The following is a 25,597-nucleotide window of genomic DNA, read 5'->3' on the forward strand; positions in this document are numbered from 1 at the left end:
TGAGGTGATAATATATTTCATCATTTTTATTTATACCTACAAAGCCCCTAACCATGACAATTGACACTTGGTTTCTTTTTAAGAGACTACTGGTAAAATAAAATATTCAAGTAATCACATTTAAATCTGATTACAATGGTCTGCAATATTCTTTTCTTTTAAAAAAAAACAATTTTTTCTAATTAATTATGTCGGGTACTACGGTGATCATCAAGTCTTCATTTCCACGACGCACAACAAGCCCCAGGGTGTCACTGTTTTTAATCGCTTCGCTCACTTGTTCTGAAGATGTGATTGTTTGTCCGTTGATACTGATAATGATGTCACGGTCTCTTAAACCAGCACTGAAAATGAAGAATTTTCAAGAATTATGGAAATGCATTTGTCCAATAATATACAAAGTTCCAAAAGTGACTATAAAAGCAAATTATACAAAAGGGACCAAACACATGAAACAGCATTCAAAGTAGGAGCAGAAATCGGCCACTCAACCCCTTGAGCCTACTTGCAATTCAGTAAGATCGTGGCTGACCTGACCACTCAATGAGATAAGTGATGTTATCTGAAGGCCAGTGGCCAGACTGTTGATTAACCCACTGTAAAATCTGTTACCTTGGAAAACAAGCCATTTCACACAGGAAAATCACCTCTGTCCTGTTTTTGCACAGCACAATGGTGTCATGAAGGTGAATCAATGGAGCAATTAGAAAAGACAGCAATTAATATTTCAAGTATTCATTTGCTATTGTTTAACTGAGTTAAGGCTTCATTGTAGTGGAGGACAGGGAGGAATTACCTGCTAGCACAGTACTCTTTAGCAAACACTGAAAACAGTCAACACTTTTACTTCAAAACAAAAAAGGTGCTCATTGAGTGTTTAGTGCCAGCAAGTGCAGCTGAGAAATTGGTCCATCATTTTGCATCTCAGGTCACAGTAAAGTTCTCTCTGCTAAATCCGAATTACACATCTCAGTCCAAAACTTTGAAATTGACCCATTACTCCAGGAACAATAATGCTCACAGTGGAATTGAAATGAGAATGGAAAACCAGATCCTCCACAGACGGCACACAGTGGACATTTAAATTAGTCTGGGGTACATTTGAACCCAGATCTAGGAACAAGAAAGGGAAGCTTCTAACACCCTACACCAGCCAGACTATTTAGGCTGCACCTTCCAAAGCAAGAATGGATAGATGGCATCACATGTGGACAGGGTGGTGAAGAAGGCATTTAGCATGCTGGCCTTCATTGGTCAAGGCAATGAGTATAGGATTTGGAACGTTATGTTACAGTTGTATCAGTCATTAGTGAGGCCACACTTGGAGTATTGTGCGCAGTTTTGGTCACCCTGTTATAGGAAAGACACACTTAAACTGGAAAGTGCGCAAAGAAGATTTATGAGGATGTTACCAGGACTAGTAGCCCTGAGTTATATAGAGAGAATGGGGCCAGGATAGGACTTTATTCCTTGGAATGTAGAAGAATGAGGGGTGACCTGATTGAGGTGTATAAGATCATGAGGGGCAAAGATAGGATGAATGCATATAGTCTTTTTCACCCAGGGATGGGGAATTGAAAATTAGAGGGCATAGGTTTAAGATGAGAGGGGAAAGATTTAAGAAGGACCTAAGGGGCAACTTCTTCACGCAGAGAGTACTGTGTATATGAAATGGGTGGCCAGAGAAAGTGTTTGAGGCAGGTACAATAGCAACATTTAAACAACATTTGGATAGGTACATGGATGGGAAGGGTTTAGAGATATATGGACCAAATGCAGGCAATTGGAACTAGCTGAGTGGGCACCATGGGCAGCATGGACCAGTTTGGGCCAAAGGGCCTGTTTCCATGCTGTGTTACTCTGACTCTATGGAACTGCCCTGTTGACCATGGAGATTTTTTATTCAGATTGCAGTATTTGAAACTGGCAAAAGCATGATCCAACTGGCAACAGAAATGGTGGAAATTAGTCTGAGAACTTTAGCCACTGCTAAAATTCATTTTGCCCCACACTTTATTTTTTACTTGTACCCCAATGACTATGCAGAAAATGCTTCATGAATCACATGAAGCTCTTGTCTGTTCTAAACATTACGTATTTTTTTAGTCTTCTCCAATGTTGGCTGCAATTGAAATATCGAGAGTTTGAATGAATGATGGTCAAAATTAGCTGAATTGAATTCTCGAATTTTGCCTTATTACCATCAGTTGGAACATGGAATCAAGCAGTAAAGTGGGAAGATGTACTCTGCACAACAGCAGTATCTAGGTTTATCTGAAGTGGTACAAAAGTTGCCCACCGCTTCGACAGTCAGAAAGTGACCTAAACTCTAATGGAATTAATTTTGTAACATGGTGTGAAAAGCCTTTGCAGTTCCATTCTAAACTAACTTCCCTCTAACGATGTACCACAGACAGGAGAGGATTAGGTGTGTTGACATGGGCATTCAGTATCTAATGAATACTGTTTTATTTGCTGTGCAATTGAATGCAACAAAAAAATATGGATTTCAAAAACCCAGCAGATTCCCCCATCGTACCACTCGTCTTATATCTCATACCTTGCAGCAGGTGTTGCCGGAATTACTTCAAATATGTAAACCCCAGCAGAAACATCAGGAAAATCTTTGTCACGCATTTTCAGGTCACGCAAGAGACTGAAACAGAAAATCATTTGCCTGCTGTGATTTCTGTAACTGTAAACTGCATGCATTGAAATCTGACAGCATTGCGTCACAGTCAAATCCAGCATAACTTTAAATGCTTCATCTTTGCAGTGAGTAGGATAAAAGCCAACATGGTTGCAAAACCATACATATTGTACATTTCCTCATGATAATGTGGCATTGTCTCACTTGGTGATTGTTTCAAGCTTGTCCCAGTTCATCAGTAACACTCCTGATCAAACAGACACATTATACTCATAGATATGTTTGGATTCATGGATTACTGAGGTTGTTGGCTTGCTTGCCGAGCTGCCCCGTTATCATACAGACGTTTCATCACCATGCTAGGTAACATCATCAGTGCAGCCTCTCCGCTTGGTATTTATGGTATAAATTGATGACCTTCATTGTCTGGGTGCACTGAGATGAGAGAAAGTTTGTTGTGTCGTTTTGTTGCTAGCTGGTGTTTGTGTACCCGGATGCCTAGTTTCCTTCCGGTCTGGCTGATGTAATGTTTGTTGCAGTCATTGCAAGGTATTTTGTAATGTTGGTATGTTGGTCCTGCATGTCATGGTATGGGGTCTTTGGTTCTTGTGAGTGTTTGTCATACCATTCTAGCTCAAGCCAACCACAGACACACACGGGAATTCCTACAGGCCAGGTTTTCAACCCGTAATGCAATCAACAAACGTGTGGAATTAGACCCCATATACAAACAGAACCGGAAATGACACAACCCAACTTAACAGACCGGATCATATAAATTCCAAGCGGAGTAGAACAACATTACTTCATCGGAGGCTGCACAGATGATGTTACCTGGCATGGTGATGAAACGTCTATACGATAAGCAGCCAGCTCAGCGAGCAAGCCAACAACCCCATCAACAACCCGAGCTACAAATCTTTGCAAGGACCTTAAATAGATACTTCCTCCAAAACAAAGTCTTATAACAAGCTTAATGACTGCATGAATGCTGTACATAATACTTACCTTGGTGTAAGTGCTACCATTCTTATTCCCATATATTTTTTCTTTGGTGAAGAGTTTTCTGTTGGTATAAAACCAGAATGGTACATTTAGGATAGAGGATTATGCCTACTTATTGGAACATACAACATAGGAACTATGACAATATTCATTCAAATTTGGATTCTGACCCACACCACCAACAGTGATACTTACCTCAAGCAATCCAGACTTGAGGTACTGGGAAGTATTTGTTGGTGGGAGGTAGATGTGGGAAATGTCACAGCTATGTTTGACCTCTTTCTCAAATGCAATTTTCCACTGGACCTGCTGAGTGTTGGCTAAGAGGTTGTATCCTTGATTCCATTTCCCCCATTCTTGTTAACTTGTGACTGTATCTGCCTTATCCTAGTGCTAGAATGACTGAGACTAGTTGTTTCAGCGCAAACAAGGAGTTAAATGAAGGATTAGATTATAGAACCCGAAAGTGTGGAAACAGGCCATTTGGCCCAACAAGTCCACACCGACCCTCCAAAGAGCATACAGACCCATCCCCTTAAACCTGCATTTCCCATAGCTAACGAACCTAACCTACATATTCCTAAACACTGTGGGTAATTTAATATGGACAATCCACCTAATAAAAACATCTTTGGACTGCGGGAGGAAACCAGAGCACCCGGCAGAAACCCACGTAGACACGAGGAGAACGTGCAAACTCCACACAGACAGTTGACCGAGGCCAGAATCAAACCTGGGTCCCTGGTACTGTAATGCAGCAGTGCTGAACACTGAGCCACCATGCTGCCCTTTCACTGAGCCACCGGGCTGCCTCTATGGATCTATACAGATTTCTTTCTGTTATCTGTTATCTGTTATCTGTTTAGTTCAGTGACAATAGGTCGTGTATTGACTGAACAATGGGTTAACAGTAACTTGAGAGATTGGGTTGAAAAAGAAAATGACTCACACTTTCTGTGGAATTCTTTTTAAAACATGAGTAACACACCACTGAAATGCAGAGCTGTGTTCTGTCCTTTCTGCTGATTTAGCTGTTCTCATAATGAAAAGCAGTTGATGGTTTTTTCACCTCACAGTGGGTCTCCTTGAAGATGTACCAATAGAAACAACCAACAGTGTGCAATATAAAAGTCCAACCAGCAGTCTGGTTTTAGTCATAAATGTGTGATTAATTTTCTGTCTCATACCTTTCAGCTGGCGGTCATGAGATTCTGCAAGGAACTGCTGAATTCTTTTTGCAGGGATTGCAAAAGATATCCCAGCTGTCACCTTAAGTGTGTTAATGCCAATGACTTCACCGTCCTACAGTGTAAAATAATTGATGACAAAAGACATTTAATTAAATTGTCTGGCAAAATGCTTAATGTGTTGCACATTTGATACTTGGAGGGAAATTTTAACCCCAAAGAATACGTTCGGGATGGTTTATGAAGTGAAATAACAAAATATTTTAAACCCCAAACCAAACCAGTCCACTTTGAGTGTAAACCGAGGTGTGTTCAGGACAAGAGTGGCAGTGAGTAACCAACCAACTCTGAACAGGTGATTCTGTCATTTAAATACTAATAAGAGGTTGTGTGCATCTGATATTTTCCTTTGCTCCAACTTTCATGCTACCTGCCTGAGGAAACTAAGCAGCAAGAAGTTCTGCATGGAAGAGGCCAGTGCTTTTCCAGAGCAATCTGTTGGTCAGGAGACACTGAAGTTCTGCCTCTACACCCCTCCTGAACCCAGAACTCCAATCCTTCTGGTCTAGCAAACAAAGCTGGTTATCTCTTGTGAAATTAAACACCCTCCCAATCTCTCAGGCCCTGCCATCGTTGTCCTTCCCTTTTCTCCTTGACCCCTTCTTTCCTCTCCCCCAAATTCATGAGAATCTGTCCTCTTCATCCAAATCTATGATTCTTTCCTTGTAATCCCTCACTGTGATCTCAGGCAGGCACAGCTTCCTGCCAGTCTGCCTTTCAACCTGGCTGGCTGCTGTCAGGAAACAGATTTTAAAAAAAATTAATTGTGTCCTCCCATTAAATTAAGCAGCTGCTGGGGGAAGTACCTCCTTCCAGTTTTCCCTTCAGCAAACAAGCCCCCTCCCTATACTCTCCCTGTAAATATCATGTCCTCGGTGTCATTAATTCTTGACGAATGTTGTTCAGTAAATGTTGTTCCAAAACACATAGGAACAGCCAAGATGTCATTCTACTTGAAAGAAAATGCCCAAGAGCACTGAAGATTCATTCTTTGTTGAGGATTGCATCCTGTCAAGCTAATTGTTGCATTCACCCTCTGATACGAATTAATCTTCTCCTCCCCACACTGCATCGCATGACTGCTGCTGCTATTGCTGCCAGTTTGCCCCACTCATTGACCTGTACTCATTTGCTTCAAAAGCCTTTTCTTCAACCAGGCAGAGTTGATTAGCTGCCCACCGCTTCACAAAGCATCCTAAACTGTCTTTCTGCATGATATGTGACATTGCCAGCTGTGGTAATGTTCTCTCCTTGAGTCACAGAATTCCTACAGTGTGAGAGCATGCCATTCAGCCCATTGAGTCCACACCAATCCTCTGAACAGCATCCCGCTCCGACCCAACCCTCCCACCCTATCCCTGTAACTCTGCATTTATCATGGCTAATACACTTAACCTGCACATCTTTGGACTGTGGAAGAAAACCACGTAGACACGGGGAGAATGTGAAAACTCCAGACAAACCGTTGCTGAGGCTGGAACTTAACCTGGGTCCCTGGTGCAGTGAGGTGGCAGTGCTAACCACTGAGCCACCGTGTCACTGTAATCTTTTGAATTCAAAGGATTATGTGTTTAAATCCCATACAAAGACTAGAGCTGTGAAGCAAAGCTGACACTTGTTGTCCAGTGCTGAGGAAGGACATCAGTGTTGGAGGTGCTGTATTATGATGACATGAAGCACAAGTCTCTTATGCGCTCTCACACATATAAGATCCATGACCACAATTGCAAAAAAATTCAGGATACTTCCTTCTTGTGTTTGGCCCTCAAGCAACATCAGTGAAAGTCTTTATATATCTGTTCATATCATAGATCGTATCATAGCTGCCTTGTTCTTTAAACTGCAATAGTGATTTCAATGGCTGTAAAAGTACTTCAGATACCTTGAGGTTGTTAATGGCATGATATAAATGCAACTCCTTTTGTTGAAACAGAGGAAGTTGTAAATTGTGACAAAACCTGTAGAATTACTTGTGAATAAAGAGAATTTTCAGAAGAGTGAAACTGTTCTAAGAAAGAATTTTTTTTGGGATGAGATGGAAGGTTATAAATAATTAACAATATAAGCCACTGCCAGCAGTCACAGTTTAGCAACCAAAATATTTGATTTGTGGCTCTTCTGTCACTACCTGATAACTTTGCTATTGGTACTTAGAGTTCTTGGTAAGTGCTGAACAATCTCTCATTCACAAAGCATCTACTTTCATTATCAATAGACCAGTGGATAACAGCAGATTCCATCATTTAGCCTATGGGCGAGATACCAACATAACTTTTGGAAACTTACTGCACTTCCAAGAAGTAATGAATGCTGACGGTTAGCTTCATTGGAAATGGGCCAATGATACTTCAGCAGGCTTAAAAAAAATTTCTCTATACCCATGGTCACCTTTGCAAAACAGAAGTTCGAAAAATGATCCTTTTAATTTGGAGAGCAGGAAGTGAGTAATAGCTGCCTAGATGACTCTTCCTCCCGTGGGAAAGCGTGTACTTCAGTGCAGCACACAACTGCTGCTTTCCCACCTGTTCAAATTGGAGTGCTGCTTTATCAGATCTCCTTTGAAATGGGAGGATTCATATCAGGATCCATTGCCACAGTTGCAATTACCTCATCAAGCTGGCAAGCCAATGATGGAGGATCATCTGTTGGGAACATTACCGCTCAAATCCAACAATGACCTCACATCAGGGCACAAGTAGAGTAACAGGATAATTTAATGCCATTACTGATAAAATTCCAAAAGGTAAAGCCAATCGCTGGTAGGGACTGTCAATTACTTTTGTGATTGAGAGCTCTCCTACCACACACCACACATTTTCACTTCCACAAAATCAGGCCTGAATTCCAAAAAATTAAACAAGAAATGCTTCTTATGCAAGTTTCACACAACTGGGAAAATCAGCAGCATTACTGCTGGTGCTTTACATGAAGTGACACAGTTCCCAGTTCGGAGTATACATCGAACACATATGGCACCCTCTGTGGTGCCCTGATTCAGCGAGGCTAACTGCATGGACTCCAAATGGATTCTTGTTTCTGTGGTTCATTACTTCTTCACTTATAGGAGTGACTTATAAGGAGAAACTCAAAGAGTGCTATTTCAAACTTAATAGGCAAGATGAGATTTTAGTTGTTGGGTTGGCTGCATAGTTATATTGGAATGCATGCCCGAGAATAAATGATAGAAAGAAGTTTTTTGTAAAATGTAAAGCTTGGGAATCACCATTACAAAAACAGGAATCAACCATCTACGACACACATGATGAGAAATTTCATGACACCATAGGATTCTGAACTTGTAGAATTCTCAAAGAGTTGCAAAAATCCAGTCCTGATCAGGACTAGGGGCTGAAATCTCAGGCACTAGCATTTGCTTCTGCCCCCAAGCCCACCATCAACCTGAGCACAACAGCCGCTCCACTCCTCAGTGATCAGAGTGACCCCTCCCCTGACCTAAGCGTAATGGCCCTGACCATCGCTCCAGCTCCAACACGGCACTCTCCAACGCTAACCTGAGCATAGCGGTGTCCTGCTTCCAAGACATGAACAGAATAGGCCTCACTCTCCGGCCCAGGCACAGTGGCTGCCCTTACAGCCACCGGAGTTATTGGACCTTGATGCACGGCCATCCTGGGCCCTGATCCTGACAGAGGTCGATTGTGCTTTGGATACTAAGGGAGAAGAGAGCCAATGCGGATGATGTGGTAAAGTGGTGTTGAGATAGAGATCTCATTGAATAGCAGAACAGGCTTAAAGGGCTGCATGAACTACTCTTGTGCCTATCAAGCACTACTCATCTTGTAACCCCTGAGCTTGAAAACATGAATATCTGTGCCATATTTCATGTGCCAATCTCATTGGAATGATACATGTCCAAATGATGCTGACAGCTGCAAATCTAAGTGTGTTCTGTCACAATGTGATTTTCACCTATTTACTCTCAGCAGTCCCTTGCCTGAACAAAATAATTTTTCACCACAAGTCTAGCAGCTGGTCTACTTCAACATATGTGGCTCCAAGAGAATTAGTGGAGATAATTGGGGCCACACGCACCATATCAAACCAGAAAATTCAAGTTAACATTTCCACTTATCCAAAAACAGCTAAGTTCTGATTGAAAATAAAGCTTATTGTGCATTTTAATTTAACTCCATGTGCTGTAAACAACTCCTTCAGTTCCATAACAAATGAGCAAATTATTTTCGAGCTTCAAGTGTCAGTGTCAGACATTGGCAGCATAATATTATAAGCATTTCTTTTTCACCAGAAGTTAAATAGTGTTCAAGTTCTTGTGGATACTTTGTCCAAAATTCTAACCGTATAAATTTCTTCATGAAATATAACCTCCATTTTTACTGTCCCTGTATTTCTGAGTAGAAAGGATTAATTTCAAAACTAACAGACCCCAGAATATTATGAGCTGTTCAAGAGTTCACAACTTTGAACAAAAAGAGGTCTTTTTTACAAACTATTAATTCAAAAATATATGTTAAACTGCTGCTCACCAGATTGACAAGTGGTCCTCCAGAGTTTCCATACTGTAATAAAAATGGAACATGTTCACAAGGCATGATTTTAAATTATTAATTCTTTATCCAAAGACATCTTTGATTCAAGTATTTTTAAATTGAGAACTTTAGTACACAAATTTTAAAATTGTAATGTTGAACACTGGAAAAGCACTCTTGTCTGCCATACATTGAATGATACAAAGTCTTTCTCAATGTCTGTAATATTTGCAAGAAATGACAATATTCATAGAGCTAATAACACACAGCGAATGAAAGCTCCAGAATAATATCTTAAAGTAGCCCATGAAAAGAACTAATCTACTGTCTGCGCAGGCCACCATTCTATAATTTGCCATTTTTGCAAGGCAACCTAGTTAGATAATTTTAAAATTTCTGTACTCTTTAATAAGCTTCCCAATAACAGGCTTCATTTTCTTTTGCAGTCCAGGACAAAACAACCCTTGAAAACTGGTTGAGCTTATCAGAAAGCTTGCACAATTTCCCCACCATGAATTAATTTATCTCTACTTTTACAATGGTACCATTTTTGAAAACAATTGCTATTTTCCTGGCCACGCAGCATTCCTCCATAAACTTGAGATCATCCAAAGCTCTACTGCCAATGTTTTAACTCACACCAAATCCCCATTCACAGATCACTTCTGTACTTATTAGCCGACCAGTTCAAGAATGCCTTGGTAAACAAATTCTCATCCTCATTTTCAAATCTTTCCATGGCTCTAACTCTTCCTATCTTTGTCATCATCTTCAACTCCATAATCCTCTGAGAGATCTGCATTCTTTCAACTCCTGCCTCTTCAGTATCACCAGTTTTAATCACTTCACCATTCCTGATCGTGCCTTCAGCTGTCTACATGCTAAGCTCTGGAATTCCATGTTTACTCCCTTCATTCACCTCTCTTTCCTCCTTGATGATATTCCTGAAAATTTACCTTGTTGACCAAGCTTTTGGTTACCTGAGCTAAGATTTCATAGGTGGCTCAATGTCAAATTTTATTTTATGTGGAATGGCAAGAGAAACTGCACTATGTTAAAGGCATTACATAATTGCAAGTTGCCTCTCTTTTCGGTTTGAGATAAAAGTAACTGGATCTCAATTTATTCATTTGAAAATTAGTATTACTGTAAGAAACAAGATTCTGCAGTGTGTACTAAACATGTTTTTCTCATTAATTAACTGTACAGATCATTGCATCTTCATTACACCTTGCTCTCTATCTACTGTGGCACGATTGTAGGCTCTTCTACTGTTGCCAAAGTTCTTTGTTGATTTTGTTGGAACACAGTCATGAAGGACATATTTTTAAAAGATTCATCGCTGATACATTGAGTTACCTATTTGTCAGGCAAGGTCCATTGGACAAAGAGTCAATTGGATTCACAGAAATTATTACTTCAGAAAAAGCTCAGCATTTCACCTTATCAAAATTTAACAACAATTTTACAACTAGCTGTCCATATAGATTTTTATATCTTATTTGTTTGCACTCTTTGACCTTACATTGATTATGGCATCTGTCTGAATATAGTCCATATCAGAATCTTTGAGACCAAGCTCTTTGCCTCCTCTCTCAGTGGTGCTGACAATCCCTGTTGTCACTGTATTCTGCAATGAAAATGGACTGCCAATCGCCACCACGAACTCTCCTGGTCTGAGATCTGAAGAGCGTGCTAGCAAAAGCACAGGTAAAGGGTTCTATTCACAGACAAAAAAAATGTAATTAATGCTCACATTTCCAATTTCATAAGCATAGAGAATCAAATAGTTTACGTTAAAGAAATGCAGTTTTATATAAAAGAGAGCCAATATAATCAAATTAACTACTGATTCGAGAACATTGATAGAATCTGAAAATACAGAGGAGGCTGCTGACCTTATCAAGCCTGTGCCAAATCTTTCAAACAGTTTCTAAATTAATCCCCATTCCCCTGCAGTTGCCACATAGCTCTGCAAAAGTCTCTTTTCAAGTAAGTATCAAATTGCCTTTTGAAAGTCAGCACTCAGTCTGCATCTACCACCATTACAGATCATAACAATTCACTATTCAAAAAATATTAATTTCCCCTCTGGTTATTTTGCTAGTTATATTAAATCTGTTTCTATGACTTTTGACCCTTCTGCCAGTGGAGGCAGTTTTTCCCTGACAACACTGTCCAAAACCTGCATAGCTTTCACCATAATTGTCTTAATTTGTGAATTGTTAACCTGCATATTGAAGCGGAGAAAGAAAGAAAACTGAATTAAGTAAATCATAAGAACGGGAAACCATCATCTCTGTGGTTTAGTCTGGGTTTGAATCCAAAGTCTCAATTGCAAAAAGACGTGTTCCAACTCCTTGTGAGTCAACTGCCTCCAAGTTGGCTCTCTTATTTTGCATTTGCAAAGATTTCACTTTATGCCCAACTGAAAGCCAAACTGGCCAACATTCTCGTCTTTGAAGCTGAAAGGGTATTTGCAGAGCAAAGCAATTCTTTGTTTAAACAAAAACTAAGGCATGATAAACATTGCACACGATTACTAGGAGGTAGGGGAGAGGGGTAGGTGCAGAAGAAGGTAACTTAAGGAACTTACATCTGGTTGTATTTTAATTAATGCTATATCTGACTTTTGGTCAACATCTTTGACCTTTGCTTCATAAGCTTCTCCATTTTTCAACTCCACCTTTATTTTCTGTTTATTGCTGAGTACGTGTGCATTGGTGACAATTAGACCATCTTCTGATACGATGAACCCTGAGCCACTTGCCACAGAGATTTCACGGCTACTGAAGGGCATCCTGCATGGTAACAGGTAATAATAACAGAACACAGTTGGCAAAGTATGGAGCAGTTTTTACAGTATGGTCAGTGTACTCTAACGTAGTAGCTTACTGTCTCAAATATTAACTGTTCATGGTTAGATACAACTTTTTTCATCAGAACTTATTCTTATGAGGAAATCTTAATTTCTTTTCGTGATGTTTGATCCATGAAAAAGTACCATTTAAAAGACAATGGGAGAAAAGAATGAGACCACCTGGGGAACTATTCAGAATGCTGGTATAGAATGAATAAAATGGCCAACTTCCACACTTTGGACATCCTGGAGAGTTCAACGTTAATAATCAAAATTCTTTGCATCTTAGACCAACAAGCTTTTGAAGATAAACAAGGTGGCGGGAGATATGACAGAAGAAAATGTCAGTTATCAACAATTGCAAATGTTTGAATGTTATGACTTTTGTTATGTAATTAACATGGGTAGAAGCTCCACTAACTCTAAGTATAGAAAAACAGGCTGGAAGAGAACCAGTTCTGAAAGGATTCAAGAACAGTCAAAGTGTTTTGGTTGAGAGAAGCAGCTTCGAATTAAGCAACGGTAACCATTTATGTAGATGGAATATTTTCAAATGATTCAGGGAAAATTACAGCAGGAGCTTGTATTTTTGACATAAGTCTTTGGTCTGGGCAAAATAAATTAATGAAGAGGCACATATATTAAGTTATGTGGAGGTCTGAAAAGATACGAGAACCAAAAACCTACTCTCTGTGTACAGCTAGGTTGATCATTTCAAATGCATATGAATTATTTATTCCATCATTAAATATGTTTTGCTTGCATGATATCTATCATAGTGAATCATAGAAAGTGATTAACTAACAGTTGTTTCAAGTACTGTCCTGGAAATACTTACCATTTCAAATATTGTACTTGACTCTGGTTGGGCTAATTTTCGGAACTCTCATCATTTAATCTCCAATCAATATTCTTTGAAGGATATGATTTCCAACCATGCAATCCAGTCAAGTACCTTTTATTCCAAATTTCCACTTAAATAAAATGTTTCCTGAAATACAGACACCACTAGCAGTCCAGCATTTATTGCCTATCTTGCATTATCCTTGAGAGGTTGACGATAAACATTATACCTGAAGTATAATTTAAAATCATTTTAAAGGTGCTACGTATTATGACTAACAAACTTAATTGTACCAATAAAACAAAGGCTTTTTTAAAATATCCTATTTTTCTCCTGTTTTAATCTTTCACTCCTAGAAGCCACATAACTGCACAGTACCGAGTGGAGATTCCTCTTCCATGGGTCTCTGCCCTCCTGAATTGTGTCATAATCTCTCATGACATTGTTTATGCATAATTGTTATGAGCTTGTAAAATGCATCAGTTTTTGAACTGACACTATGAGTAGTGAATTTTGGCAGGACAGTTCAGAAGATACAAACCCCATTGTAGGAAATTTCTCTTTCCTGGATGCAGTGACTTAGTTACACATGGTTGAGACTCTGACGCATCGGAAGAGGCAAATTTCAGAAGCTAGGCTGGAATTACTCACCCTGTTCCTGCTCAGGAGATTCCTGCTAAGGGGACACAAATAAATCTGAACACTCATTCGCAGTCATTTATGTAGAACTACAGAAATGACCGCAAAACAAGTCAGTCAAGCTTGTATCACAATGATCCAATGCTGTACCACCAGGTCTTGTCCACATCTGCTACATAGTTAGTGGAATGCTCGGAGTTTAACAATGTCCAAAAGGTTTTTTGAAATTTGAAGTCACAATTTCTCATGAGGATTGACTAACGTCTGATCTACCAAGGACAGTCACTGCTTATTATTCCACAGCTCTCATCAATGTTAAGGTGCGATGCATTTGTTGAAGGCTCTTTGGGAAAAGAGAGCATACATTTCTTCACAAGATATCATTCAGAAAATTTCTGTCCATTTCCCAGCCATATCAAAGTCCATTGTTCCCACTTCCTGATGTAGAGTCATAGAGATACACAGTAAGGAAACAGACCCTTCGGTCTAATCAGTCCATGTGAACTATAACCCCAAACTAAACTAGTTCCACCTACCTGCCCCAGGCCCATATCCCTCCAGGCCTTTCCCATTCATGTATGTATCCAAGATAACAAGGTGTAGAGCTGGATGAACACAGCGGAGCAGGAAAGCTGACGTTTTGGGTCTGGACCCTCGAAAAAGGGTCCAGGCCCGAAACGTCAGCTTTCCTGCTCCTCTTATGCTGCCTGGCCTGCTGTGTTCATCCAGCTCTACACCTTATTTTATTTAAAACATACCAAAATGCCTTCTTCGCTATCCTGTTTACCTGCAACTCCACTTTAAAGGAACTATGAACCTGCACTCCAAGGTCTCTTTGTTCAGCAACACCCCCCAGGACTTTACCATTCATGTGTAAGTCCTGCCCTGATTTGCCTTTCCAAAATGCAGCACCTCATATTTATCTAAATTAAACCCCTCCATCTGCCACTCCTTGGCTCATTGGCTGATCTGATCAAGATCCTGTTGTACTCTGAGGTAACCTTCTTTGCTGTCCACTACACCTCCAATTTTGATGTCATCTGCAAACTTACTAACCATACCTCCTATGTTCACATCCAAATCATTTATACAAATGTCTAAAAGCAGTGGACCCAGCACCAATCCTTATATGCCAATGTATTTTCTTTGTATCACTGTAAAGGTCCATAAAATGACTGTCTTACACGCTGAACCTTTACTCTTACCTTCGAAAAAGTTCAAGGTGAACCACAGCAGGAGCAATTTTCTCCACCACGTCTGCGATGAAGTTAAACTTGAATCGCATGCTGTCTGGGTGCTGGTGACCTACACTAAGCAAATACACTAAGTAAAAAAACAGATAACACAGACAATTTGTTTCACTAGGTATTGTTATTTGTATCAGAGATAGTAGGAACTGCAGATGCTGGAGAATCCGAGACAACAAGGTGCAGGGCTGGATGAACACAGCAGGCCAAGCAGCATCATAGGAGCAGAGAGGCTGACGTTTCGGGCCTAGACCCTTCATCAGAAGGGTAGTCCTTTTCTCACTTTCTGAGGGACTGATTCTCACCTTTTATTTGCACCTCAGCCCCACACTCCTAATCTTTGGCCATCCAGTGCACAGTAGGTCGAGCAGATCACTGGAACTCCTCATAAGTCAGGTCCTGAGCCTGACCAAGGTGGCCATAAACAGGCAATGGGCAGTTGAGTGAGTCATTGGGACTGACTGCCTGCCCGTCATCCCTAATTATGTTCATGGCCTAGCAGTCTTTGTGAGGGAGCATGCGGTGTCCACAGGCATGCTCAAGCCTTCTGTCACCATTGGTTGCCGAGGGCATTGTTAATTTACAAAACAACATGCACTTTGCTAAAAGATAGTAAGAACTGCCGATGCTGGAGTCAGAGATAACACGGTGTGGAGCTGGAGGAACACAGCAGGCCAGGCAGCATCAGAGGAGCAGGAAAGCTGACGTTTCGAGTCGGGACCCTTCTTCAGAAATGGCGGATGGGGAAGGGAGCTCTGAAATAAATAGAGAGAGGAGGGGTGAGGCTGGGGAAGGTGGGTGGGATGGTGTGGGATAGGTTAGTGCAGGTAGGCAGTGGTGGGATTGGTCAGTGAGGTGTGAGGAGCAGATGGGTGGGAGAGAAGACGGACAGGTTGTGTCAGGTCATGGAAGCAGGGATGAGAGGGAAGGTTGGTCATGAGATGAGGCCATGGATGGGGAGATTTTGAAACTAGTAAAGTCCACATTGAGAGGATTGGGTTGTAGGCACCCAAGGTGGAATATGAGGTGCTGCCCTTCCGGTTTCTGGTTGGCGTCATTGTGACACTGGAGGCGGCTCAGGATGGACATGTTGTCCAGGGAGTGGGAGGGGGAGTTGAAGTGGTTCGCAACTGGAAGGTGTTGTCGTTTGTTGCGAACAGAGCGCACGTGCTCTACAAAGCGCTCTATGAGCCTCCGCTTGGTCTCACCAATGTAGAGTGGGCCACATCGGGAGCAGTAGACCACATTAGCGGATGTGCAGGTGAACCCCTGGCTGATGTGGAAGGTTTTTTCGGTTCCTTGGATGGAGCTGAGGGGGGAGGTGTAGGGCCAGGTGTAGCACTTCCTGCGGTTGCAGGGAGAGTGCCAGGGGTGGTGGAGCTGGTGGGGAGTGGGGAGCAGACAAGGGAGTCGCAGAGAGAACAGTCCCTATGGAAGGCAGATGGGGTGGGGAGGGAAATATATCCTTGGTAGTGGGGTCAGATTGCAGGTGACGGAAGTGGCAGAGAATGATATGTTGAATCCAGAGGTTCGTGGGGTGATACGTGAGGACAAGGGGGATTTTGTCTTTGTTTTTGTTGCGGGGAGTGGGTGTGAGGGCTGACGTGCGGGAAACGCAAGAGATGCGGTTCAGAGCATTTTTGACCACTGAAGTGGGGGGGGATGTTGCGGTCCTTGAAATAAGAGGACATCTGGGATGGTCGGGAGTGGAACACCCCATCTTGGAAGCAGACGCGACAGAGGAAATGGGAGTAGGGGATCGCATTCTTGCGGGAAGGTGGATGAGAGGAGGTGTAGTATAGGTAGCTGTGGGAGTTGGTGGGCTTGAAATAGATATCGGTTTCAAGGCAGTCACAAGCAATGGAGACAGAGAGGTCCAGGAAAGAGACAGAGGTATCGGAGATGGTCCAGGTGAACTTGAGGTTGGGGTGAAAGGTGTTAGTAAAGTTGATGCACTCTTCAAGCTCCTCGTGGGAACACAAGGCAGGGCCGATACAGTCATCGATGTAGCGGAGGAAGAGGTGGGGGATAGTGCCAATGTAGCGGAGGAAGAGGGACTGTTCCATGTATCCTACGAAGAGGTAGGCATAACTTGGGCCAGTGCAGGTTCTTTGTATCTTTGATTTCTGCTAGTGTCCCTTTAAGTGCTGGCTCCCTTTCACCTGTTTTTAACTTTGGTTTGGCTTATTAAATTTATTTGACATTAAAAGAGTGAGACAGTTTGTAACAAAACAGCTGGGGGACAAAGTGGAGCAGAGGACTGTTGTTCACTTTTAAAAGTTTGTTAGTAATGGGTGGGATTATCAAGAACCTCATGAAGTTCTTGAGCACAACCCAAACACCCCATTGCTTAAATATGTCTGCACCAGAAAGGCAGAAATGTACACACTTTCTTCGTGTACTTGAAAACATTCTACTTCCATTTTGCTGTTTCTTTCCATTTTTATTAATGATGTTTGGAATGTTTGTACTGTATTTGGAGCATTCATACAATAATATATCTCAGAATATGGGTCTATGCTCATAATTCTTCACAAAGCTCAAAGTTCCAGTTTTTCAATAGCTATTAAGAGATGGTATTGATGATGACCAAACATTGTAAGAAAATTAAAGGAAATCAACCTGCAGCACAGTTGACTGGCAGGACATGGTGGGTCAAGGAGCCATTTTCCATGCTGTAAAAACTCTACGACTCTCTCTATAACACTGTGACTTTCTAGCAGTGGTGAAGCAGCGGCAGAGGCTTCAGAACATTTCCTTTAACAGGAAGAATAATCAGTGACAGTAAGGGAACTAAGGAGGACAAGAAATATAAACTAATTCAGATTTGGGGAAAAAGTAATATGAACTTAGATTGTAGAAAATTTCTGGAAAAATAATTTTGTTAAAGTACAAGATTCAACTGATGGTTGTGAAGCAGCTTGTGAATGAGATAGCTTTCGTAAATTAAAGAAATATTCCTTCCCTATTGCATATTGAATAGTTGAAACACCTGATGAATGAAATGTATTTTGTTGCTTTCTTCACTTAGATGTTGGATTCCTTTTGTTTATCTAAAGTCAAGTAAAGGAAAGTTACTATTTATTTTTATGGGCTGAGTCTCACTCAGTATTGGAGCCTTGCCAAAAATAATCATAAGTCAAGATCGGGAAATGAAGCCAAGAAGCCAACACCACTAGTTTTGGGCCGATTCGGGAGCTTTGTTTTCACAATCTCCTATTTGGGCTTTACTTTTAAAAATAATAATTGAATGAAATTGCATCAATGGTTGTAATTTTGCTGCTTCTGCAATCCAGCTTAAATGTTCACAGTGATTGTGCAGCACTGCTGGCCAAATAGTTGTGCAGTTTTCAGAACCAAAGGCAGCAAAGACTGGCATTGAGAAAGCAGTATGGGGTAAGTTACTGCATGACTCCATTTTTATAGGACACAGCTATGAAGATGTATTTCTCAAAGGTACTGTTGGAAAACTGGTTCTTGTTATGTGTTGTTGGACTCTGCAAAACTAAGTTCTCAAAGGGTTAATCCAATGACAGTTAAGAATGAACTAAACTCAAAGTAGTTACTGTTCCAGAACATTTAATCTCAAGTCCCATTAATGTATACCAGCACTGCACAGTAATGTCTTGGTATTCAATGTTAAATCCAACAATAATATTCCATTCATTTTCAGACTGGGATCCAAACTAATCTGTTCAGCTGAAACATTCGTGTAAAATTTGTAAAATTTACATTTTGCCGTGTTTGATTCTTAATCTGCTGATGTGGAATTATGTTTGGAAATTTAAACAGCTGAAATTTTACTTAAAATTATGCTCAGCATGATGAGAACATATAATCTAAATACACTTTGGAGACAAGCTGCTCGTTTTTTTTTGCACTTTGCTCTTGGAAATCGGTCTAGTCCATAAATTCCCAAAAGAAACTCAAAAATCCCTTTAAGGTTATGGAGAAATTGTTAAATCAACTTCCCCTCCTTGTTCAAGGGATTTCTCAACCTCCTGTGATATTAGAACTGTTAAGGTAGTTGGCAACAGATTCTTTTAACTTGATCAAGTGAAATGTTATAAATCTGCAGTAACTCAGCCAAAAACAAAAGATATGACTTCAAAGGCCAACTTGCATAACATCATCCTAGTCAGACAAGTTTATACACTCAGGAAAAATGCTGTGGCAGCAGACAAAGAAGTTAAAAGAAGGTGGAACTTTTTGTCAGTGGCCAAGATTTTATCCTCATAAATACAGTGTACACTCATAGAAAATTCACAGCCTGAGGGGCTCAAGCTTCAAGATCTATTCTTAAATATGAGACAAACTGAAAAAAAATAGTTTCCAAAACAAACAAGCCTTCTCAATCTCATAGTTTTGACCTTCTCAATCAGAACAGCTGTTGCACGGAGCTATGTCCACTGGAGCGAGCTTGTTGACCAATAATTTCTGACTATTCAGAGATTCAGACATAGCTGTGGTGATTCCTTTCATACAGCAGTGCTATGTTATTTCTTGAGGAAAATCCAGCTCCCGTATCCTTCGACAGAAAACCGAGCAGTTCCACTGCAAGAATTAGATCCATGGCTCCTGATGGAGTCTCACTGTTTTCCTCATCTCTGCATCCCCCATGTAACATTCAATGCCATTGTCCAGTTAACAGTAGCTGGATCTGAATGCTAGGGCTGGGAGTGAGCTGAGAGGGGCAATGTCTTCACGACAATCATGTCTGTCTTCATCAGGACAGGGTCCTCACAGACCTTCAAGTGGCAAGTGACCAAATCTGACTGTTTCAACATGTACCAGTGGGCAAATAATACCATGGAAATATCTGTTCCAACTGACACACAATGAGCTTACTTTGCTGACTCAGTTGACAAGCATTTCACATCCCCAACCCCCCACCCCCGCTCCATTTATGGGATGGAAAAAATGTTTTGCAATTCTCAGCCACCTGTCATGGCCAGAGTAAAATTGGTTTTGCCTGGTATATTCCTCAGAGGGAAGACTGCACCATTCACAACCCCAAGAGGTCATTTACTACCAATTCAGTACCTCTGAATTGTAACCTCTGTTATAATGCAGGAAACATGCAGCAAATTTGTACTCAGTGGTGTCAGTCATGGCTCAGTGGTGCCACTTTCCCTTTGAGTCAGAAGTGTGTAGGATTCAATCTCAATCCAGAGGTGTCTTTCAAAAAAAAAGATTGACAGTCCAGTGCAGAACTGTATTCAGGCAGAGAGTGCAAACTTTTTAATGAGATATTAATGTTTTTCTGACCTCTCAGTTAATGTAAGTGATCCCTCACCCACGGATGATGTACCAGTGCTCTGAGCCAATGTTTACCTCTCCAGAACCACCATCCAACAAACAGGCAAACTGGCAGATAATTCTTTACTTTGGCTGCATTTATTGCAAAGCCACCACCAGGTGTAGTTAGAAGTATACATGCACAGGATCATAATGTTGCAGCATGAATTCACAACTCAGTGACAGAGTGGCATGCTGCTGATTTGTTTTGTATTTGTCTGTCAAGCCTGTGTTATTTCGCTGCAACCTGTATTTCCACTATTGTAGTAGCTCTCATCCTATGGGAGCAATAACGATAGATCCCAAATATTCAAAGTGATTTGATTATTTCCTGACTGGACATCAACTGTCACTTTTAAAAAACTAATTACCTTGAAACAACGATGGGGCAGTCAATGCACGCACTAATACTGACATCACCGGATACAAAATCTTGCGATAGTTGTGTGCACTGAGGCAAATCCCGAAACCTGTTGTCATGTCCAGCTGACCTCACCATCTTCGTCTGTACATGCATCTACTCTGTGCCCTCTTTTATGGATTACAACAGTGACTACACTTTAAAAGTTCTTAATTATCCATTCAACGCGTTAGATTGTGAACGGTACTTATAAAAGCAAATCTTCTTTCTCAGCCTGATTCCAGAAACAGCAACGCAATAATGATCTGTTTAATTGGTGTTGTTTGAGGAATAAATCTTTACAGAACACCAGTGGGATCTGTACTGCTAAAATAACGCTAGGGATCCATTTGTAAAATGGTTTAGCAACCTCTTCAAAAAGTCAGTACTTCCTGACTGCCACATTGCAATATCAGCCTGCATCATGTGCTCATGTCAGTGGGACTGTAATTCGAAACCATCTGACTCAGAGGCACAAGGACTCCCCACTGCACGACAGCCTCATGACACCCGTAGAAAACAGCTTCATTGATGATGAGTTGTACCTTATTTCTTGTTTCTTTCTAGACAAAATTACATTGGCACAAGTCTTAGAGTTAGTTTGAAGCAGAGGCTCATGAGGAAGGTGAAAAATTGAACACTTAAGTCTTGTACACTTAGCTGCTACTTTCAGCCAGCCGAATAAAGGTTGCAGAACAAGACCTTGCTAACTCAACGGTCAAACTGTGACTCAGCTGATTCTTAGAAGAAACAATTTGTTTTGAAAACTGCTGACAAAAGATCCAAAAATATATCTGGGAATCACATTACAGTGTTGACACTAGGAGGCTGCAAAATCACTTTTGTGGTTGTTTTCAACCAGGTGTGCTGGATTTTAGAAACTTAGTTGCTGGAAATGCTGACTTTGTTTAGAATAATCATTTGATTCGAAATGGTTACAACACAAAACAGGTCTATTCAGCTAATTGGTCCTGTGCCAGCTCTCTACCTGAGAAAGTTTAGCCAATCTCACTGCCCCTCAGAGCCCTGCAAATTTTCTTCCAGATGCTTTTCCTATTCCCTTTTGGGACGAGCAACTGAATCGGTCAACACCCACTATTTAGACAGTACATTTGAAATGGTAACGGTAAAGTTGCCATAGTCTTACCAGACCATAGGGCTGCTGTCTCATTAGAAAAAGACAACTGGTTTAACCTGATGGTCACCATGCCTCAGGCAAGGGAATAGGTTGAGAAGGAGAATCTTTCATGGTAACTTTAGCTGGTACAGAAATTGAAACCACATTGTTGTGTTACTGTGCATTGCAAACCAGCTGTGCAGCTAACCGAGCTAGCTAAACCAACCCCTTATATGAATGGTAACTACTTGCTAAACAAAAAGGATTTTCTTCATGTTTTGTTTTGCCAAAACGTTTAAATCTGTGTCCTCTGGTTCGTGACCTTTGCAACTGTATAACAGTTTCTCTCCTTCCCAGTCCTGTTCGCTCTTGATTTTGAACATTTAAATCTCCTCTCAATATTCTCAAAATGGCACAACTGTCCGATGAGTATAAACTCAGACTTACTTGGAAGCAATTATGTTCTATTGTAACATGTAGACATAACTCTACAGTGATATTCACATTCTATTTTTGACTAACCTTAAGTGATGATACATCTTCTGGATCCCCAGCCAAAGCACTTTTTCGCAAGTGCCACTTTGAAACAACAAATACTAATAGTTCTGTTACTCTTCCATTCATGTTCATGTAAAAGCTCTGGCTATTCTGTGGGTTCTGGCTTTTCAGAAGTATTTTTCAGTTGGCACCAACATGATAACTTCCAATCACTGTCGGCTAAAGGACATCATCTTGATGAAGATTATCAGAGAAGTAAGGGGAGAAATGACAAAATGAATTGTTCATGTGATTGACTTTTCTAAAGATCAGTCATGGACGTCACATTTTCCTTGCTGTGTTCTGAAGGTGTGCAAGTTTCTCTTTCAGTGACTTACTTGTGAAGTTCTGGCAAGTTCCTTCCTGCATAATACTTGATTTCTCATTATGGCACCAAAAATGCAATGTACATATTCCTTTTAATTATGACTTCCGTTCACAACTGTTGATACCCTAGGTATGCCTTTGTAACAATGGTCTTGGTATTTTTGTACTTTTCCTTAAGAACGGCAACATTTTCCATGTCCACTAATTCCGTCAACAATAACTTCTTGAATAGTATCACTATCATTTTATGTGGTTGAATATTTGTGGAGTCTGTCAAAGGCCATCTTGAATGCCCACCCATCAAAAGTTTCCTTCCATTTCTGCTGAAGTTGTAATGACCAGCACTTGGCAAGCCTGGTCAGTCAATTCTATTTTCTAAATTTGTTTCCCACTGTCTTTCACAAAATCTGTATGTTCTGCGGAAACTTTCATGAGGCAAATAACCATTGTCCATTTAAGAATTATTTAAAAATTATAATTTCAGGTGACTGATGGTAAATTTTGTTTGCACTAATAAAATTCATATTCTCTTACAGTTTTGTCAGCAAGTTGTCAATGATGAAAACTTTTTGCTGCTTGGTAAGAGGTGCTTGCACTTAAAGGGAGAATGTAAACGTGATCTTCCATCTAGATTGAAAGGTGTGACCAATTGGCAAAATGACAAATTGAAGTCTGAAGGAGCAAGTTTACATGAATAAAAATAAATTATGTTTGAATGAAAGAAGTTCCCATATGTAACTGTACAAACAACTATGTGGGGCCCTCCTAGTGCAGTAACAGCATCCAAACCTCAGGCCCAGGAGACCTGAGTTCATCTCATTCAGAGGTGTGCAATAACATGTCTGAACAGGTTGATTAGAAAATACCTGTAATCAAACATGTATGTTTTCGAAAGGGTAGCATGCAATGAGGTTATGTTGAGGAAAGAAGGGCAGAAGGTTAGGTTGACAAGATGACATACAATTTGAAATCGAAAGGGTTGAAGAGTCAGTTTTTGACTGAAAGTGCTTTTTCAAAAAAAATGTTATTTAATTGTATAAGCAACGCTGCAAGGCTAGCAACTGTTCCCCACCCTTAAGTGCTTTTGAACTGATGCCATATCAGTGGTTAGTTGACTTGTAAATATAAACTGCTTCCTTAAGTTTGGCTGGGTCAAAATTGTGGAACTCCCTTTCAAACAACGGAGTGGCCCTACAAGATTTCAGTTCAAGAAAGCAACTCATCACCAACACTTTCTCAACGACAAATAGGGATGAGCAACAAATGTTGACCTGGCTAGTGATCCCCGCATCCCGTGAATGAATAAAGAGACGTCATCCACATTGCTGCGGGATCGGCCGGGAATCACATGGAGAGCAGACTAAGTGAAATATGCAGATTTCATTCCCACAGTGCCATCAGTGAACAGGTTAGGGTTTGGGACAGTTGATGTTAGTTCACCAGGTGTAATGTGAATCCATGCCCCAGAGCATGATACGAAGCCTCTAGATTACCAGCCTAATGGCATTCGCCCGAAGCCCTCTTCCTTCTGAGTGGTGGCCTCCAACTAACGAGATGCCCTGCAGTGATGGGCTGCAGGAGCCCGCGTTCATACATACCTGCATCACAGGCTCCCTTCTGGATCAGAATGACAGGAAGCGCGTTGGAGGACTGGTGCCGGCGGCTGAGAGCCTTGAGGCGGCAGATGTTGCTGTAAGTCTGGCCATCGCTGCCACACACCTCATCGTTGTGCGGGCAACCGCAGGTGCCCTTCTTGCGCTTGCCAGCCGAGTAGATGCACTGGAAGCCTTCCGCACAGACACCGTGCATGTCCTCTCGCCCCCCGCAGCTTTCGCCCTCGGCCGCGGCGCAGACGGTGCAACAACCGCAAGAGTCCTTCACCTCGCCCTCGGAGCAGTTCACCGGGGCCGGGGGGCACCGGGAAGGGTCGCAGACCTGGGGGCAGGCATGTCTCATCACTCTACCGTTCACCGCCATCAGGCAGAAGCTGAGTAGCAACACGGTGCCCAACATGGTCCACGGTCGGCAGCAAACCTGGTCAAAGTGGCCACGAAAGGAGCAAAAAAAAAATCAGATCCCGGAGGAACTGGGCAAAGAATGCAGCAAGGCTGTTGCGTCTCTCTCTCTCTCACGGAAGGACAGACCTTGCAACTGAAATGAATTGCAGTTTGCCCCCAGCAGTTCCTCCACCACCTTTGCAGGAATGTACTGGAACGAATAGTGCGCTGAAAAAAAAAACAAAATCCTCCGGAGATAACAGTTTGGTCACTCAGTCCTCGTACTTGTCAGCTTTCTCTGGTCACTTGTGGCTGTCGTCTGTTGCTATGAGAAAGGAGGGCAAGAAGCAGAGCCAATGAAATCTGTGCCAAAATCCCCTACACCCAACCCATTGGATGCTTCCAATTAAGCCCATTCTTCGCAGAAAACTTTAACCCTTGCAAGCGGCCCGTTTAAGATCAATTCGGATCAGGGACCGCTTTGAGTGCTGTCGTGCTTGTTGTCTTCTTGTGAGCTGTGCAGATATTATTGGCAGCCAGCAGCAAAGCAATCGACCCTGCAGATTTCCTGTGAATGGCATACCTCCTAAACAGCAGGCAGGGCGACAACACATCTTGTGGATCAGCTCTCCTGGAAAAATAAGAAGCCATCTCTTCTCGAAAAGTAGTGAAAGACTGTGCAGGGTGTCAGCTCCTGTTCAGTCGGTGGCCCTCTCAGCTCTGAACCAAAATCTTGAACAGGAGAAAAAATGGTAGATAAGATCAACTAATTCCACTGTTTGGACAATCTAGAAGTAGGGGCATAGTCTTAAAAATTAAGCCAGACCATTCAGGAGAGATGTTAGGAAGCACTTTGACACACAAAAGCTGGTAGATATTTGGAACTCTCTTCCACAGATGGCACTGGATGCTGCATCAGTT

General features: G+C 41.4%; 1 protein-coding gene across 1 annotated transcript; it reads right to left on the reverse strand.

Annotated features, from left to right (window-relative positions):
* LOC109930711 (serine protease HTRA1-like) lies at window positions 1-25,021 on the reverse strand. The gene is made up of 9 exons (XM_048618763.1): window positions 24,278-25,021; window positions 14,959-15,058; window positions 12,007-12,211; window positions 10,936-11,130; window positions 9,408-9,440; window positions 4,843-4,957; window positions 3,659-3,716; window positions 2,561-2,656; window positions 1-344 (listed from the first exon to the last, which is right to left on the reverse strand). The coding sequence occupies exons 1-9, from the start codon at window positions 24,690-24,692 to the stop codon at window positions 179-181; spliced, it is 1,383 nt and encodes a 460-aa protein (XP_048474720.1). The 5' UTR covers window positions 24,693-25,021; the 3' UTR covers window positions 1-178.
* Between the last annotated feature and the right edge of the window lie 576 nt (window positions 25,022-25,597).

This window comes from Rhincodon typus, chromosome 40, assembly GCF_021869965.1.
Source record: "Rhincodon typus isolate 14 chromosome 40, sRhiTyp1.1, whole genome shotgun sequence".
Lineage (NCBI taxonomy): Eukaryota > Metazoa > Chordata > Chondrichthyes > Orectolobiformes > Rhincodontidae > Rhincodon > Rhincodon typus.